Raw genomic sequence first — 17,302 nt, 5'->3', positions numbered from 1 at the left:
TGCTGAGATCACACCTATAACTGCAGAGCCCTAATGAGTCATGAGACTGTATCTGAAACATCCAAGCAAAGTGCCTTAAATGCATTGTCTCAAGCATTTATGGGATAGGGAGAGCATTGGTAGAAAGAAAGAAAATGATCATAACAAAGAATCATCTGAAAGACAAGACTTGCCTTCTCTCCTCAAAAGATCATAGGTTTACAACCAACCTTTATTTTCCTAAAAAAGAACATTTTTTTCTAAAAAGACCTCTGAATTCACAGCTGTTTTCCCTCTCCTTTGTGACAGCGGTTTCAGATCAAAATGGAACATCTATTATACACAGTCGATATTTATTATTATACTCCATTGAATGCCATCATCCTTCTCCAAAATGTGTTGAAGTTAGGTCTGTACATTTCCCTTTCCTCTGAAATGGGAGCTTTTATGTCTCTGTTAATGGCTGAGGAGAAGAAAAAGATCAAATGCTTTATTAAAAGGCTAGAGCTGTTTTTCTCATTTGCATAAAACTTATACCTTAATGCAGTGTCACCAAACAGGTGGCCAGGGTGACCCCTGAAGACTGGGTACAGTGGACATTTCAACCAGGAACAACGGGCCCAAGTTGTTCCTAACTCCATCTGGGAGGAGTCCTTCTGTGGCCTGGCCATGCTTGCTGTGGACAGCAGCATCCTCGTAATGCTACAGCCCTTGAAACAGGGCAGTCCAGGCCAGCGAAGGAAACCTGCTGTTTAAACACTGCTTGATTCCTGAACTGTCCCTCTGGTGCAGGAATAACCAGCAGTCTTCAGCATGCAGCAAGCTGGGTTTTCTGCACCAACATCTGCTCTCCCACCTCTCTCTGGGCAGAGGTTCCCTACTCGGACTTGAGAGGTATCCAAATCTGTTTATCCTCTCAGCTCCTAAAACAGGCAACTTTGATTTTTATCCTTCATAACAGACGTTGTTCTCTTTGGTGTATTTATTTTAAAACATCATTCTTGAGGGGGCTGCAAGCAGGCACGTGGTTCCACTTAACTCAGTGGTGTCACGAGATAATCAATTCCTCCTAAAACCGTGGTTGAAAAGCATTTGCGTCTTTCTATCACCTTAAGCCTGCAATCGCAGGGCCATAAAGTAGGATGAGCCTTTGCATGCCTACACATTTGCAAGGGACTATGTACTCCTTTTATAGATTTATTATTACTGAAGCCATTAGGGATTTTCAGCCACTCTGTCCACGTAAGCATCGATGCATCAACCTATATTCAACTATGATCTTAAGTGCAGTTTCCATTTATGCCAGCCTCTCTCTTTCCAAACTTCCTTCTGTTCCCCTTTCCTTGACATTCTGGGAAGGACATCAACTGTGGCATCACATAGACCTGGCTTGGCGTCCTGGCTTTCTGTTTTTACTGATGTGCTATAAATATTGACTGGACATGTTACTTAACCTCTGTGAGCCTCAGTTTCCTTGTGTGCACAATGGAGAGGATAAGGCCTGTCTCTCTGGATTGCTGTAATAGTTAAATAAAATAACACGCATGTGTACATCATACATAGAAGGTGCTCAATAAACTTTCACTTCCACCCCACCCTTCACCGATGTCCAAACTGATATTTTCCTTTGCACTTGTGCGAGTGCTGTGATTCACATTTTTTAAATCACACAATACGAGCTGTGCCATCCTGAGACAGACTCTCCTGCCTGTCCCAGACACCCACCCTCCAGAGCTAGGAAGCTTAGGGGCCGGGAAGGAGAAGGAGGAGAGAGCTGCTTCTGCTGAAGACATAGAACCCCAGTTGCTAATCTGAGAATGTAAGGAATTCCAAGAGAAACTATTAAAAGGCAATTTTTAGTATCTCAACTGAAGAATAAACAGACATTTATGGAAGACTACCATTTTTGCGTGCATTATCTCACAACTAATCTTGAGACACTGTTTTTCCCCACTCTGAAGATGAGGAAACTGAGGCTCAGAGATCTTCAGCATCTTGCCAGAGGTCCCAGCTAATACGTGGAGAAGAAGCATTCAAATCCTGTGTTTTTACCCTCTGTTCCTGCTGCCTCCCTGTACGATTAGCAATCGTTTGATTTCTCGGAAAAGCTTTTACGCCAGTTTCAAGTCAGATTTTTAAAGATACTCACATTGTGAAAACAAAGATGATGATGGATGAGGTCAGAAGGCTGGAGCAATAAAAATGAAAACGTTATCTTAGCGGAAAACCCGACTAAACTCCGACTATGATTCAGCGGTAATAACAGTTGGTCTCTTTGGCCAGGGTAGAACTACTTAATGGACTTGAACTTTGTCCTGATGTTGAAACTAGACAGAGTCACAGTTCTTTGCTCCAGCCTGACTACCTTTCTACACCTTGTGTGCTCTGCCTATTGCAGTCCCTCCAGAGCAAAGTTGAAGAGAAGCTGTTCCATCCCTCCTGTTTGCCACATACAGTACCACACAGTGACACACTGATGGCCCCTTGAGTTTCCAAACCACATGCAATTTAGGGGCAACCAGGAAAGGGTATAGAAAAAACCCAGCCCTGTTCTCTTTGGAAAGAGCACTGCCCAAGTGCACAGAGCCTGTCCTGCCCCCGCCCTGCCATCATCTCGGAGGGTGGAGGATAGAACCGCCACCAGAGCCCAACTGCATCTCCCGCTGTCTCGAGCTCCAGTACCCCACTGTGCCTTGACTCCTACTCCTCCTGTCCCAGCCCCACACCTCCAGAAGGTGTCCGTGGCCTTGCAGTGTCCTAGCTCAGGGTCACTCCATGTACTATCCTCCTGAATCACCATCAGGTACCCAATCCTTTCTTCACTAGGGCAGAATCGCCTAGAATTAATTGTACAATCTCAGAGCCCAGAGGAGTTTGATAGGCCATTATATTTTATATCCTTTCATCTTACTGGTGAGGAAGCTAGGAGCCAGTGCAGCTACGAGACTGACCTGGGGTCACACCTTCCATCTATTAATGACGGCATGAATTAATGATTATCTTTTAAACTTCCTATTATGTCAGTAGAAAATGTGCTTTTTAAAAGAAGCATGGTAGCAAATAATTTTCCTCACAGAAAAAAAGACGTGCCACTACCATGATTTCGTCTCTATTTCTAGGCCATACTTAAGAGTTATCATCAAGAGCACTTTGCATTTGCAAGTTTCCAGGTAAATTATTTTTCTCATCCTTACCACTATTAAACTGTTCATTGGATACCAACATTCTGGAAGAATGGTTGTACCAAATCAGATACAAGCTATATATCCATACAGCCAAGTCCAAGTGCAAGTACACTGATGCACTGTCTGCTGCAGCTGGACACAGAGAAAGTATGTGGAGCAGCCCAATTGGATCTTTAAAACAAGCAATGTTCATTCACTTGTGTGTACAGACAATAACTGGGACTTCTATCTACCCCTCATACCCTTGTCGTAGTATAGAAGTCATTGTGTCTGGGACTTCCCTGGTGGCTCAGTGGTTAAGAATCCGCCTGCCAATGCAGGGAACACAGGTTCGAGCCCTGGTCCAGGAAGATCCCACATGCCATGAAGAAACTAAGCCCGTGCACCACAACTACTGAGCCTGTGCTCTAGAGCCCGCGAGCCACAACTACTGAAGCCCGCGCACCTAGAGCCTGTGCTCCGCAACAAGAGAAGCCACGGCAATGAGAAGCCCACGCACTGCAACGAAGAGTAGCCCCCGCTCACTGCAACTAGAGAAAGCCTGCATGCAGCAACGAAGACCCAACACAGCCAAAAAGAAATGAAAAAAAAAAAAAAAAAAGAAGTCATTGTGTCAGCAAAGCATAAAGCAAAGGGGATGTCACGAGAACCAGAAATGATAATGAAGTCAGAGAATCAGGTCACAAATGGCCACATCTTACTTCTGATTAATCAGGTTAATTTCACAAGAGCCACTACTACCCAGAAGCCATGAACAAACCCACCTGGCCAGAGTATGCCTCACACTTCCCCAATACTAGTTCTAATCCTCTGCCCACTACTCCCCAAATCCTGCCCCAGAAAATTGTACTTGGGCTCACAAACTGGTAGGACTTGGCCAAAGGTGACTCACGGAGAAGAAGAAACTAAGTTAGGTGCCAACATTTACAGGAAAAACAAAATAGGAGGTTTAACATACAACTCCATATTTCTGGCTTCTTAAGAAATAAAAATCAGAGATCTGGCTTTGCGGGCCAACGCTGCATAGGGCCTGCACGTCAGAGCTGAGCATCAGCTGCCCAGAGTAGAGGGGCTGGCCCTCCCCCAGTGGAAACATTCCCACCATTGTCTTAGGAAGCCTTTTTTACCCATTAACCTCACCTGCCTGTTCTTAAGGTTTTCCAGTGAATTTTCTGGGGTGGAGAAGAATGGGAATATCACTTTTTAGTGATGGTGTATTTTACAGAGGTCATTTCTCTTCAGGCTAAGAATTATGGAAGGCTGAAACAACTTAGATGGAAAATTCAGGCATAATGAGCTTATTTTGGAAGTAAACGTTTTTGTTTAGAATCCTCATATTGACAGTCTTCCCATGATCTAATTTTCTGGGTAGCTGATTAAGTCTAAGTCATTTTTAGCCTATACAAGCACAGTCACAAAGAGGGAAATCGACAAGTATCTGCAGATGCCTATAAATATGCTATATGTGAGTGCCACTTTACAAAGTTTCAAGATCACTTAAACAACCTCATAGCAGCAGCCCAGCTAGCTCAAGATTTTGAACGCAGTGGCAAGTTCTTGTTTGTCTTCGTTCTTCTGGGCTAGCGCAAGTCTGTGTGCTAGGGTCTTAGCAGGGAGACTCAGCCCGTGTTCAGCGGGACGGAAAATGACAAAGTGATTGATTGGGATCTCGCCACAAGGTAATCATTTCAACAGGAAAATATATTGTCTACATATTTACAAGGGTTAGAGCCCAAAGTTGTGTAGGAAGGGAATAATACATCAAAACCTCAGCTGAAGAAAATTATAGCGCGTTCATATGGACTGGCCAAGATTAACTGGGACTGCCAGAACACTTTCACCCACATGATGTACATGTTAACAACCTGATGATACGATGACAGGAAGACACATAAAACAGATATTTTTCCTGGCACAAAGCCCTTCTGTAAACCTGGAGATATTTAAATAACCCATCTTAGCCATGATCCTGGCTAGGATGAGGATTGAAAAAAAGCCATTGGATTGCATAACAGATTTCTTATGCATGCATTGCTCTTCCTGCCAGCTTCTGGGTTGAGAATGTTGCATCAATCCATGCAATCTTAAGATGGAAAAAATTAAAATTGGGAGACAGACTAAAATAGCAGGACCTTGTCTCGTTAGCTTTAGGACATCTGTACAAAGATGAATGCGATTATGGGAGGATACAGACTCCTCTGTCATGTCAAGAAAAATTAATCTTTAAAAGTATACCTATATTCCCGAAGATTTCTAAAGAAATGAGAATCAGCCTCTTGAGTCTCCATTATTCTTCCACGGCGTGCTGCAAATTCTCTGAGGTAATAGGCTTCTGTACAATACTATAATACTGCTCTTGAACCCTTGGTAAATGTTGCCACTTCCTCTTCCCCGTATACTTTCTGACTGGTGGCTGGTTTATGTTTTACTCTTTTTTTTTTTTTTTAATGTTTTACGTGCTCTTGTGATTGATTTTTCGTCTTTAATATTATACTGAAGAGAAGCCACGACAAGAAAAATCAGGGCACCACAGAGCTTCTTCCCTTTGGGTTTAGATTCTCCAGAATAGGAAGAACTAGCAAATGAATGAATGAATAGACTGGTGCCTTTCACCTGTCTGTAAATACATGTTCGTGTCTCTTGGTTATGGACCGCCCTTGTGAACAAGTAATTATTTAAAGTTTAATTTTAATCTACACATCAGAGATGGAGATATGCAATTGCTTAGGCTTTTCTCTCCACCTCTCTCCCTCTTTGATTTTCAAGATAAAGCAAATTAATTAATGTGCACTTTTCGACTGAAGAAATGATTAAGACCCAGCTGTGTCTGTGAAATTATCAGTTGCGATGCAACGCTCGGGACTTGTTAATGCTTTTTTGGGCAATGAAGAAGAAAGACACAGGTATCTCATATTAAGTGTGTTCTAAAAAGCATAAGTTAGCAGTTTGTTTGCCAGATTAACTTTCAAAGACATCTAAGTTACTAAGTTTGACTTTATTACACACCAATCTTAAATGATTGATGGACTACTGTGAAATAGCTTTGTTCAAAACAAGACCTTTGGCAGTCTACTTCAAAGGCTTTACTAAGATAAAAAGATAGCCCCATTTTACATTAGTTTCCCTGATAGATCAACACTTATTTGAAATATGCCTGAGAATTATGCAATATGTACGGTCTTATGAGTTTCCTTTCACTGTATCCAGCAGCCCCATATGGGAATGTTTTTACTTCTAAGATTTAGGAGAGTTTTTTCTACACATGAAGAGCATCTTTAAGAAAATGCAGATGGGTAAAACAGTATATTGGCATTTTTATTCATTACTGTTTCATTGCAAGGTAGTTAGTATCTGACACTAAAATATACAGAGATATGATTGTTTAAAAATCAACAATACTATTTCAGGATGTGGTTTCAGATGCTCCCTATAACATTCTCCACAGAGTCTGAAAGGATCCATTTATTTCCTTTTAAATGTAGATTATGTGATTTTAGTTAAGTCTAAGGTCACTACAGAATTACTATAGAATTACATAAATGAGGAGTGAAAATCTCAACTAAGGGGTCAAGCAGGTCATGGAAATCAGTGAACTGGGCCAGTATAGTGGGGACGGGGGTTGGTGAATGGGAGCATGGCGCTTGAAGGGACCTGACATTTAGGTCATTATATCAGATATTTAATTTTTCAATATTGGGCAACTACTTCAAAATTTTGAAAGATCCTGGGCTGGCCAAACAACTCATGTCTGGGGATGGCATGCTGCTAGAAACCTGCTGAGAAGAAAAAAGATGTATTTACCTTAAAAAAAAAAAAAAAAGCTTTCTAAATCATCCACATTTTTTGGAATGCCATTTCATGACTGTGAAAGAGCCACCCATAATGGCCTAACACCGACTCAGGACAAAGCCATTAAGGCTCTGAGTTACTTGTTTGGTAGAAGCTTTGCAAAAGGGCCCAGATGCATGGGGAAGGAGGCTGCAGCGGGTAATGGACACAGGTTCCTTATGCAAAACACTGTCATCGGTGAATTCACAGTGGAAGAGACAAGAAACAGGAGCCCCTTTCTCTAAAATTTATCTTCAAGGCCATTTCATTTTATGGAGTGGAATAAAGCTGACTTGTTAAAAAAAAAAAAAATCCCTTCTTTGTTCTTTGGCAGGGTGAAGTAGAGAAATAAAGTCTCCCCGCTGAACTACTATGAGGTCAGAAGCCTTGCTGCTATATTTCACACTGCTACACTTCGCTGGGGCTGCTTTCCCAGAAGATTCTGAGCCAATCAGTATTTCGCATGGCAACTGTAAGTATCCACAATCTCACTCTCACTTTCTCCCTCTGTGGGCACTTGAGCCTGCGTCAACAGGCAAAACATACAAATTAAACATTTCATAAAACAGGAGACTTGTTAGTCACTTTAACTTGTGTGGATGGCAGAGGTAGATAATTCAAGTCTAGCCAAAATTGGTGGGATGACTGTTCTGTAACTCCAAGAAACGTGGTTGTGAGGATTTGAAACATCCCTCAATACCTCCGGTGAAGTCTCAGTTACTACAGGGAGGCTGTGATCATGCCTGGAAACCAGCTGTGGGAGAACATCACTGTCATCTGGGTGTTGCCAGTATTCCACATTTTCGTTAAGTAATTAGTACAGAGGCAGTGTTACAAGATAACAGAAAAGAAGACTGTTTTGGAGTACTTTAGGGACAAAAATTAACTTTTGTTTAGACTCAGAAGTTTTATCATTGCTAGATTTGGATAGAGAGGGTCTGAATTCATAGTGGACCTACTTTTACTGCTTATAACTTTCTTTTGCTCTCTGCTTCATTGTCAAGGGTAGAAAGCAACATGATGAAAAAGTCAGTTGCCTCCTCAAAAAGAGGAACGCTCTACCTGTGTGTGGGATGAAACGGACAATTACTTTTTTTTCCTTCTCTCCAAAAGATAAAATACTTTATCACAGTAAAAGTGAAAGCATTTTACCCAAGTATCTATCTTCACAGTAATAATCCCCAAACACTGAAGGAACCTTAAAAAAGTATTTGACAGTAATACTAGGATACTAAAGAGATCTACCCAGCTTTCTGCTGGACAGTCTAGGTTGTAAAAGGAAATAATTTTATATGAAGGGGAGGTGTCAAGCCTTGACAGCTCTAACGGAGAACAAAAGTCAGGGTATGACTAAGGACCAAACTGTGTAGTTTGAGACCATCATTCTTGAAGTGGCAGAGTCCACCTAACTTAAGGTACGAAACCTTAATAAGCATTTATTTATGTCCATTTGAGGTCGGTATTCTATCTTTGGTGCCCCTGTACAGAAGAGACCCCGGGCTCAAATGTGCTGCTGAAAAATCATACTTCAGTGGACACTCAAATCTTTGATAGGAGAGAGACATGAATTGTTTTAGCAACCTCCTTGATCAGTGGGTAAAGGAAATTTCAGAGCAGTAGAGGAAAAAGCGCAAGATAATCCCATACTAAGCTTGATTGTGAGTAAAATATACTAAGGGTCTCTAGTAAGAGGGAGTCATGCTCAGATGCTACAGGGGTTTACGGTGTAGGAGGGGTCTGAGCATAAATCTGTGAATGGATTACAAGTCATTATTTACACCCCTCTCGCCCCCAAAACAACTGCCTTTTAAATGTGACTCATTGTTCTTTCCTCCTTAGTTTTCTCTGGAGGAATGCCAGTGCTCTGGAGATTGTAGGTTTAAAGGCAGAGAGATTTTTGAGATGTAGGTATTTCCAAAGGTCAGATATGGTTACAAATTGCCCGCTCTCACCTAAAGAGAATTGCAGAAAAGGAGAAATATGCTGACTCTCCAGGTCAAGGAAAATTCCAGATCACCCGACTGGCTACACTCAGTTTGACCCTGTCCTGTCAAAGCCCCCATTTCTGTGAGATTAGCCAATTGCTTAACTCAAGAGCGAACTTCCCACAGTTCCTAGAATGCCAACCAACCTAGCGGGGCTGCCTTCAATAGTAGATTATTCCAACTGGACGCCTGTGGAGACTGTATTTTTCTTCTGGCTCCTGGATGAGGGCTCTTGCCTCCAGACCACATTGCCTTTGTGGTGATTGATGGGAAGGCTGCTTTGAAATAGTTTTGTCCGGAGACAAGATCTTTGGCAGACTGCCCCTCGGGCTTAGCACTCTAAAGATGAAAAGAAAACTGTGGAAGAAAAGAGCACCTTCATGTAAAGGGTTCACTGGCAAGTTTAACCCCCAGAAAGAAGGACAAGTCAGAAAGAGTGACACTTAGAAATCTAAGCCCAGTCTTATTAGCATCAGGAAATGAAACTGTAACATGATTATCCTTAAAGAGGACTCTTCTATCACAGCATTTCCTAAAATAACAGACTGGAAAATGGTGGCACGGTTGGACTTAAATATGGTTTTGTTTTGTGGCTGGCCCCCCTCCTCTCCCTGCCCTGTCAACTCTTGGCTTAATTTCCTTTTCCCTCTCTTGCCCCATCTCCTCTTTTCACAGATACAAAACAGTATCCGGTGTTTGTGGGCCACAAGCCAGGACGGAACACCACACAGAGGCATAGGCTGGACATCCAGATGATCATGATCATGAACAGAACCCTCTACATTGCTGCTAGGTGAGCCACCTTTTCCTCACGTTTGCCTTCAGAGCATCCAAGGGCCCCAATAGCTAAATGTCCCCACTATGCATCATTTTAAAGATCCGCAACAGAGTGTTCTTTAATTTAAAGTCTACTTTAGTTTGTCAAGCAATCATTCTTTCAAGATTTTCTGTGTCTGTTTAACTTTATTATGTGGATTTGGGTAGAAATAATTGCATATTTTGGAGCTTAGACTCAAATAATCCTCTGTTTATCTTGAACATCGTATATATATATACAAATATTTGCTCAAGCACAGAGTAAAGTGCTTCTCTCCTTGATACTTCCTAAATTAAGTTGAATGTGTAAACATATATCAATTTAAGTTCAATGTGTGTGTGGGTGTGTGTATATTAATCTTGTGTTTTTGCAGATAATGTATAGTCTATAGCATTACTTTAGCAGTAGCCATCCATTTTAGAAGTTTTTGATTTGGATCTAGTTAAGAAAATACTTATCCACTGGGGAAATGTCATTTAAACAGACCATGTCTTAAGGCTGGATGGCATGGTAAGAATACTACCCAGACAGCAATCACATGGATTAGGCTTTTGTTTCACCTCTGCTCTTAATTTACCTGGACCACAACTTCTCTGGCTGTGTAAGTGTCCTCTGTTAAATGAGAGACTAGATTAGATTATCTTAATGAAGTCCTTTGGGATTCTAAAAATACATGATTTCCCATGTGGGGGTGTGTGTCTGTGTGGCTCATTCAAAATATTTCTAAATGAACAGCAAAAAGGAGCACTATCTTGTGGGGGTTCCACTGTGGTATAACCTGAGTCTAGACTGATGAATTGTTTTACACTGGGAAGGAGAAATAGAGATTATGTTTGTAGTACCTGTTTGGCTGTGAGCACAGGCAACAAACAGGGAGGTAACAACAGTGCTGGATTCCTTCAAAGCACTTAAATGTTCTGAAATTACAAGCTATACAACATAAAGTAAAAATCCACTGGCTAGATGAAAATATCCTACGAGTACCCTACATTTGGTCACAGGGAGCAATGCCAAAGCACTTTCTAAAATTTTTACTTCACAAATACTTATGTAGTACATATTGGTTGTATGTGCTATATAAATTGCAACTACAGTTGTAAGTCCTTTATAAATGTTAATCCATTCAATCCTGGAAAAAACCCTATGAGATGGAACGATTATCATACCCATGTCTTACAGGAGGAAACCATGTACAGAAAGGTGAAATGACTGGGTCAGAATGACAGAGGCAGGATTTGAACTGGAATGGTCTTGCTCTAGAGTCTGGGTCACCACTCCCTGTACTCCGCAGCCTACTGAGCCATAGAAGTGGTACAATTTATCCTGGTGATAATCTTCTCATAGCTGTTGCCCAAGAACATGGCCATTGTAGGTATTTATTAAAAAGCAATCCAATGAGTCCTTAGTAGCCACCTCTCTGGGAGAGTTATCAGCTCCTTCTTAAATACCATTTTTAGTTTCCTAAATGTAGCAAGTCTGGAAGATTACATTTGTATCCTATTAGCTAAAGGATGGTCAAAACAAATGATTAAACATTGCATCTGTGAGAAATAGGCTGACTCAATAATCTTCTATGAATTGTTCATTTTGCAACTGAGTCTTTAGGGGAAAATAAACATTATAACAGACTGCGCTTGCGCCTGATGGTTTAGCATGGGTGTGAACTGCTGGTCTCGGTGGGCACCTGAGTTAGGAGCAAGGTGCTATGCAGACTTCAAAGTAACCATTATTACAGCTTGTTAAAACCAAGACCGTTTTACCGTAACTCCCTACACCAAGAAAAGGAGAAAGAAGGAAAAAGGAAAAAAAAAAAAGGGAAACACATTCACTTTTTTAACACTATAAAACAGATTTGTCTTTGGTTAAAGGTCAAATTTGTAACAGCCTAGCAGTGACATGTTGGTTTTCACTCTATATGCAGCCACTTCCCTTCAATACACACCCCTGGAGAAGTTCCTAAATTATTTCTGTGGTCGCGGTATTTAGGGTCCCTCCTCTCCCTTTAATTTCACGTTTCCCAACAGTGCCCAGGGAGATCCACATTCTCAGGCAGCAAGTAACACGATTTAAAGTGAAATCCTTCCCCCAAGCTCAAGTCATGGCAACACAGTTCAGTGGTACTCACTGAAGGGGGGGAAGAGGAAGTCCTAGAATTAAGTCTGTTTGTGTTCAAATAACTTAATTCAGTGAGAGCAGGGTATGAACCCTGGGATGCACACACGGGTGCTGGGGAATAACCCCTGACCCTGGTCTGTGGTTTAGCATAAAGTGTTGTTCTGTTTGCTGGGCAATGTGATCTCTTGGAGATTGAAAAAGATTGCCATTGTCCAAAGGGAGATTTCATTCACAGAATTTTATTTTTAAAAGGCTCCCTGGTTCTTCTAGACAATGTGTGTCAGCAATCAGAAGCCAAGTCCCATCCAGAACCCAAGGACTGAGTGAAGCTTGATGGCAAGAATGCTTTCCAGTTCTGCTTTATTATTATCCATTTTGTAAATTCTTCTTTCTTTGTTGTTTAATCTCTGAACTGCTAATTAACATAAACAGGCCATGCCAAAAGGGGGCAATCTAAGAGCTTTCTGAGGAATTGCCAATATTAATCAGTTGTTAATTTACAATTCATATGTTCAGCTCTTATTTAAAGTTTTGAGGAGAGACAGGGCCAGGAAAAACCTCGAGTCATCTCAAACCTAATACCAAAGTAACAGGCAATTCCATTCCAATAATGAACCTGACCCACAGCACCACCAATAGAGTCAAACAAGCGATAAAGGAATGCCATAAAACTGCCTTGGAATTAAAGGGCAGGGCGATTCTGGCACCCTACTGAAGTCTGAAGAACTTCCCAATTCAGCAATTTACAAAACAGGCTCCCCTTTCTTCCCCTCACCACCCTTACACACACACACACACACACACACACACACACACACACACACACACACACACACACACACTCACTCTCTCTCTCTCTCTCTCTCTCTCTCTCCCCCTCTCCCTCTCCCTCTCCCCCTCCCCCCCCCTCAGTCCAGGAGCAGGCAAGGGAATTTGTAGGCCAACTGCCTTGCCCCCTTTTATTTTCACAGGAGAGAGCCTGTTTTTATTTCTATTTTTCTCTGTTGTACTTTCCCTAAAAGCAGTAGCAAACAGATTTCCAAAGAACTGGGGGGAAAAGAATTCAAGTGAATCCTGACAGCAGATTTCTTTCTTTCTTTTTTCTTTCTTTCCTTCTCCCCTCTCCGTTTCTTTTAAGTAATGAGGGGGCCTGAAAGTCTGCACGGGAGCCTTGAGGTCTTGCTTTAAAGCTGTGGGTAATTTTGCAGCCCCAGGACTTCCTGCATTTTAGAAAAAGTCAATGTTATTTCAAGGGAAAACGAGCTGTTTTGCTTTCCCTCACTAGCCCCCCATCTCCCCAGTTGAGTGTAGTTCTTTTCTTTCCTTTCTTCTGAATTCCAGACAAAAACGCCCTTGTACTCAGCTCACACAGAAGGGGATGTTTAAATATAGCCCCACACCTGAGCTGCTGATTCTGTTTCTCCCCTTCCAAGGGGAGAATGGCAGCAAATCATAAAGTCAACCAAATTCTCAGCAAAACAGGAAGGTAAACAGAAGAAATGTAAACTTTAGCTCAAGTACATTTTAGACCTTAATTGACCAACATCGTGTGAAAAAAGAGTGGCTTCTGGAAAGAACTTTACTTTTATCATCTTCCATCTTCTCAATCAAATTGTCAAAGCTAAGGCTGAAAATATGTTGTCTAAAAAGAGATGGAGATGGAGATGAGCTTTTTGTTAGCTCCCTTGATGAACAATTGTAGCATGTTGAATACCAAGTGAAAGGGCATGCGAAACCATCTGTGTTCCAGTTTGGAAGCCCATTCAACTTTCAGACATCTCCCACTAAACTACATATATACAGATGTTATAGTTCCATGATGAGAGAGACTACTGGAAAGTTTTCATAAAAGGTGTCCCTTGTGGCAAGATGCCACATTTTGTCAGAAGATGCTGAATGTGAGCCAGAGGCATCTCTTGGAGGCTGAACCCTCCCCTTTTTCTTGCATATGCATGTTTAGTTTTTAATAACATGGATGTGGGTTTATCTGCCTTGAATGAGACATATACTCATTCAGGAGAAAATGAACTATCTTGACTCTTGTGTTTGACGTTGTATTAATATTTCTTTGTTTATAGGGACCATATTTATACTGTTGATATAGACACCTCACACACAGAAGAAATTTATTGTAGCAAAGTAAGTAGTTTTAAAACCTTCTTTCTGAAATGAAGGACCTTAGGATAGTTCTTGAAGAGAATATGTATTTTAAAGGCATTGATTGAGATGACATGGCTTATAATAATTTGGAACATTCTGTGAAGTCCTAATTTGGGGGTAAGTTAGGGCTTAATACATACTCAGAAATGGTTATGTACTTCATATTTTATTCATCAATTATGTGTGCATGTACACTTTGGAGTTTTAGGTAACTGCTAAATTCTTTTAATAAAATATTGGATGTTTGTCCTGGAAAATATCAGTTTTCATATGTAAACTTTTGTCCTACAAATGTTTCACTGTTATGTTTCCATATCTTGCAGTACTAAGTTTGAGTTGACTGTTGTGGTTCAGGAATTTGATAATTATCCATTTCAGACGCACATAAAATATAAACTTAAGCTTCCCTTATAACTCCACATGGAGGTATTTTAGTTAATAAAATCCACCCCAGAAGTAGATGATCCCTTCAGCCCATGAATTTATGCAAAGAAGTATAACCTGAATTAAATCTTTGTCCACCTAAAGTGAATGTCTCCTTTATGTTTAAGAAAATGACTTCCATATTTTAAGAAAAAGGCCTGCTTCACGGAAACTGATTTATCAAGTGAAAAAGAAGGGCAAGGACATGTATTTTATCAAAATAAGCATAATTTAGCAAGTTAATGTGGATATTTTATGTGAAATGTCCATCCACGCTGTTGTTTATTCTTCTTTCCTTTTTCCTTCATCTTTATCTCAAAGAGAAGAAGATCATTTTGTAGTTTAATGAATAGACAGGGGTTCAAAATTAAATGAACATTTCCACCTCTAATCTTTTGTTGTTATGATGAATTAATCATGGAGAAAGGGTGTGGAAAGCTTTCAATAAATATATGTTCAGCCTCTAGTCTCCCCCAGGGAACTCTTACTTCTAAAATCAAATGCAACAACCTCTGGGTTCTAATTGATTTCTTTCTTGATCGCCACAGAAACTGACATGGAAATCTAGACAGGCTGATGTAGACACATGCAGAATGAAGGGAAAACATAAGGTAGGCAATTTTCATTTCTCCTGCAGCTGCCACTTTGGGTTAAGTCCTTGACTGTTATCTCTAGCTGTAGACAGTGATGTGGAATGGGTCACACTAGTCCCTTTTCCCCCAGTAATTGTTTCTTCCATCAACTTATTGAAGGCTTTAATTTGCAAAAATAGTTTGTTTTTAACGTGATAAAACATTACAACAGCTGCTAGGGCCGCGTCATGAACTATTTAGGGGCACCAGGGATTATGGACACCAAGCTGGCTGCCCCGACTCTTGTAAGCGCCCTCTCCGGGAGCCCACACCTCACAGTCCAGAGCCCTCAGGGAGTCTGCAGAAGAGCTCAGAAAGGCTGCCGCAGACATACAGAAGTTTGTGCCTTTGGTCATAGAACAACATAAAAACACACTTCAGCTAGGAACCTTATATATCAAGGGACCCTGGAGCCTCTGGCGTTAGAATTAATGTGATGGGGAGGCTGGTGCTTCCAGGCCTGCCTTCCTTTTGCGGCATGAACACATACTTCCACTCTATGCCGTGTTCTTATTTACTGTTGAAAAAGCAATTGTTATTCTCATCATCATCTTGTGGTAAACATCAGGAGGGGCTAGAACTTTTCACAGGCGAACTCTCCAGCCACCAGCATTTTAACCTCGCTGTTAGCAGATCATGGTAACACGGTGAAGGGGTCTCTATACTGAACGGACTGGATACCAAAAAGTTTGAATTATTTTTCAGGATGAGTGTCACAACTTTATTAAAGTTCTTCTAAAGAAAAACGATGATACTTTGTTTGTCTGTGGAACTAATGCCTTCAACCCTTCCTGCAGAAACTATAAGGTAAATGCTATCTTGTCTCTTGGAACCACACAGCCCGGAGGTATTTCATAATTCACTGTGATTGTGCCTGCAGTAACCTAAGAGGGTTAATTCAACACCACCTGGGTTCCTCTCACTTGTTCGACTTAATGTATTGCTCCACATGAGTGATCCTGAGCAGGCTTCTAAGCTTCCTGTTTGTTCAGGATTGATTGACGCGGCTTTAAAGAGCCGACCCAGCAAAGTTCCTTTCTGTAAAACCCTATTCTCTATTGTTCAGAACGCCAACATATGTACCACATAGTGGATTTCCTCTCTCTCCCTTTCTCTTTTTCCCTCCCACCCTACCATCTCCTCTCTGAGCACAAAAACACACTTATATTGTGAACGATTCCTATTTATAAAGGGATCTCAAAAGCATGCCATTGGAAACTGCAGACTTTCCTCTAGGTAAGATTTTCAAGAACACAGGAAGTTAATTCCATTCAGCACTCAGCTTACTTGACTATGGCCTTACTTATCTTGGCCTTTATGCAAGGGAAAAAAATTAACCCTCGCAGCATTAATGAATCTAGTTAGTTCTGATGCAGCTGATGGTGGTGTTGCTGAAGGAGCAGAGATGAGAATGATCTGAGGTCTTGGCTCCACATCTTTGGCTTTCCTTGTCCCTTCTTTCTGCAACAGTCTGTCATTCAGCAAACCCGTATTGAGTTTCTCCCGTGACCAGGCATTGATGTTGTAAAGACAGACAGGAGGCCTCCATCCTTAGGGAAGCCAGACAGGGAGAAGAAAACTGCAATCCCATGGGTTTGCTGCCATGGTGACATAATGCAGAGCATGATGGAAGTATCACAGAAAAGTGCTTATATCAGCCTGAGATGTGGAGTCAGGGAAAGCTTCCAGAAGGAGGTAGACGACTCCTGTCTGCAAGTGTTCCCTCCTGCTGTCCCCACGTATGGAACACGAACACCCCAGCCCAGGAGAAACCCTAGCATCTGATTGCACAGAGCCTGACACGGTGTCTCCAAACAGGTGTTCGATTAATTTTGTGGGGTAAATAGTGAATGAGATAATGCCTAACCTCAGTCTTAGAGAAGAAGTAGAAGTTACCAAATGAAGGGAGAAGGGCATTCCAGGTAGGGGAACAGCATGAACAAAGGCACGGAGTAAGAAACAGTCTACTGAGCTTGAGAAACTTCTTTTGGTTCTGAAGTGCTGGACTGTGAGGTGACAAGGGACAACAAAAAAAGAGCCTAGAGAGGGAGGTGGCCTCAGGGATTAAGGGAGGAGATGAGATTCAGGAAATAACTTAAGTGACAAAAACCAGGAGGATTTACTAATTAACAAGAAGCACAGGAGAAGGAGAGACAGGAGTTAAGAACGACTGCAAGG

The 17,302-nt window shown here is 41.4% G+C and overlaps 1 protein-coding gene across 4 annotated transcripts in view; it reads left to right on the top strand.

Annotated features, from left to right (window-relative positions):
- Positions 1–17,302, top strand: part of SEMA6A (semaphorin 6A) — a 125,680-nt gene that overhangs the window by 57,930 nt on the left and 50,448 nt on the right. For all 4 annotated transcript variants that reach the window (XM_007126482.4, XM_007126481.4, XM_007126480.4 and 1 more), the window contains exons 2-6: positions 7,327–7,464; positions 9,653–9,770; positions 13,988–14,048; positions 15,041–15,103; positions 15,830–15,931. In XM_007126482.4, coding sequence (XP_007126544.1) covers positions 7,365–7,464; positions 9,653–9,770; positions 13,988–14,048; positions 15,041–15,103; positions 15,830–15,931 — 444 coding nt within the window. In that variant the 5' untranslated portion in view covers positions 7,327–7,364. The remainder of the gene's footprint in view (positions 1–7,326; positions 7,465–9,652; positions 9,771–13,987; positions 14,049–15,040; positions 15,104–15,829; positions 15,932–17,302) is intronic.

Source organism: Physeter macrocephalus, chromosome 8 (genome assembly GCF_002837175.3).
Source record: "Physeter macrocephalus isolate SW-GA chromosome 8, ASM283717v5, whole genome shotgun sequence".
Taxonomy (NCBI): domain Eukaryota; kingdom Metazoa; phylum Chordata; class Mammalia; order Artiodactyla; family Physeteridae; genus Physeter; species Physeter macrocephalus.
This window is presented reverse-complemented; position numbering and strand designations above follow the sequence as displayed.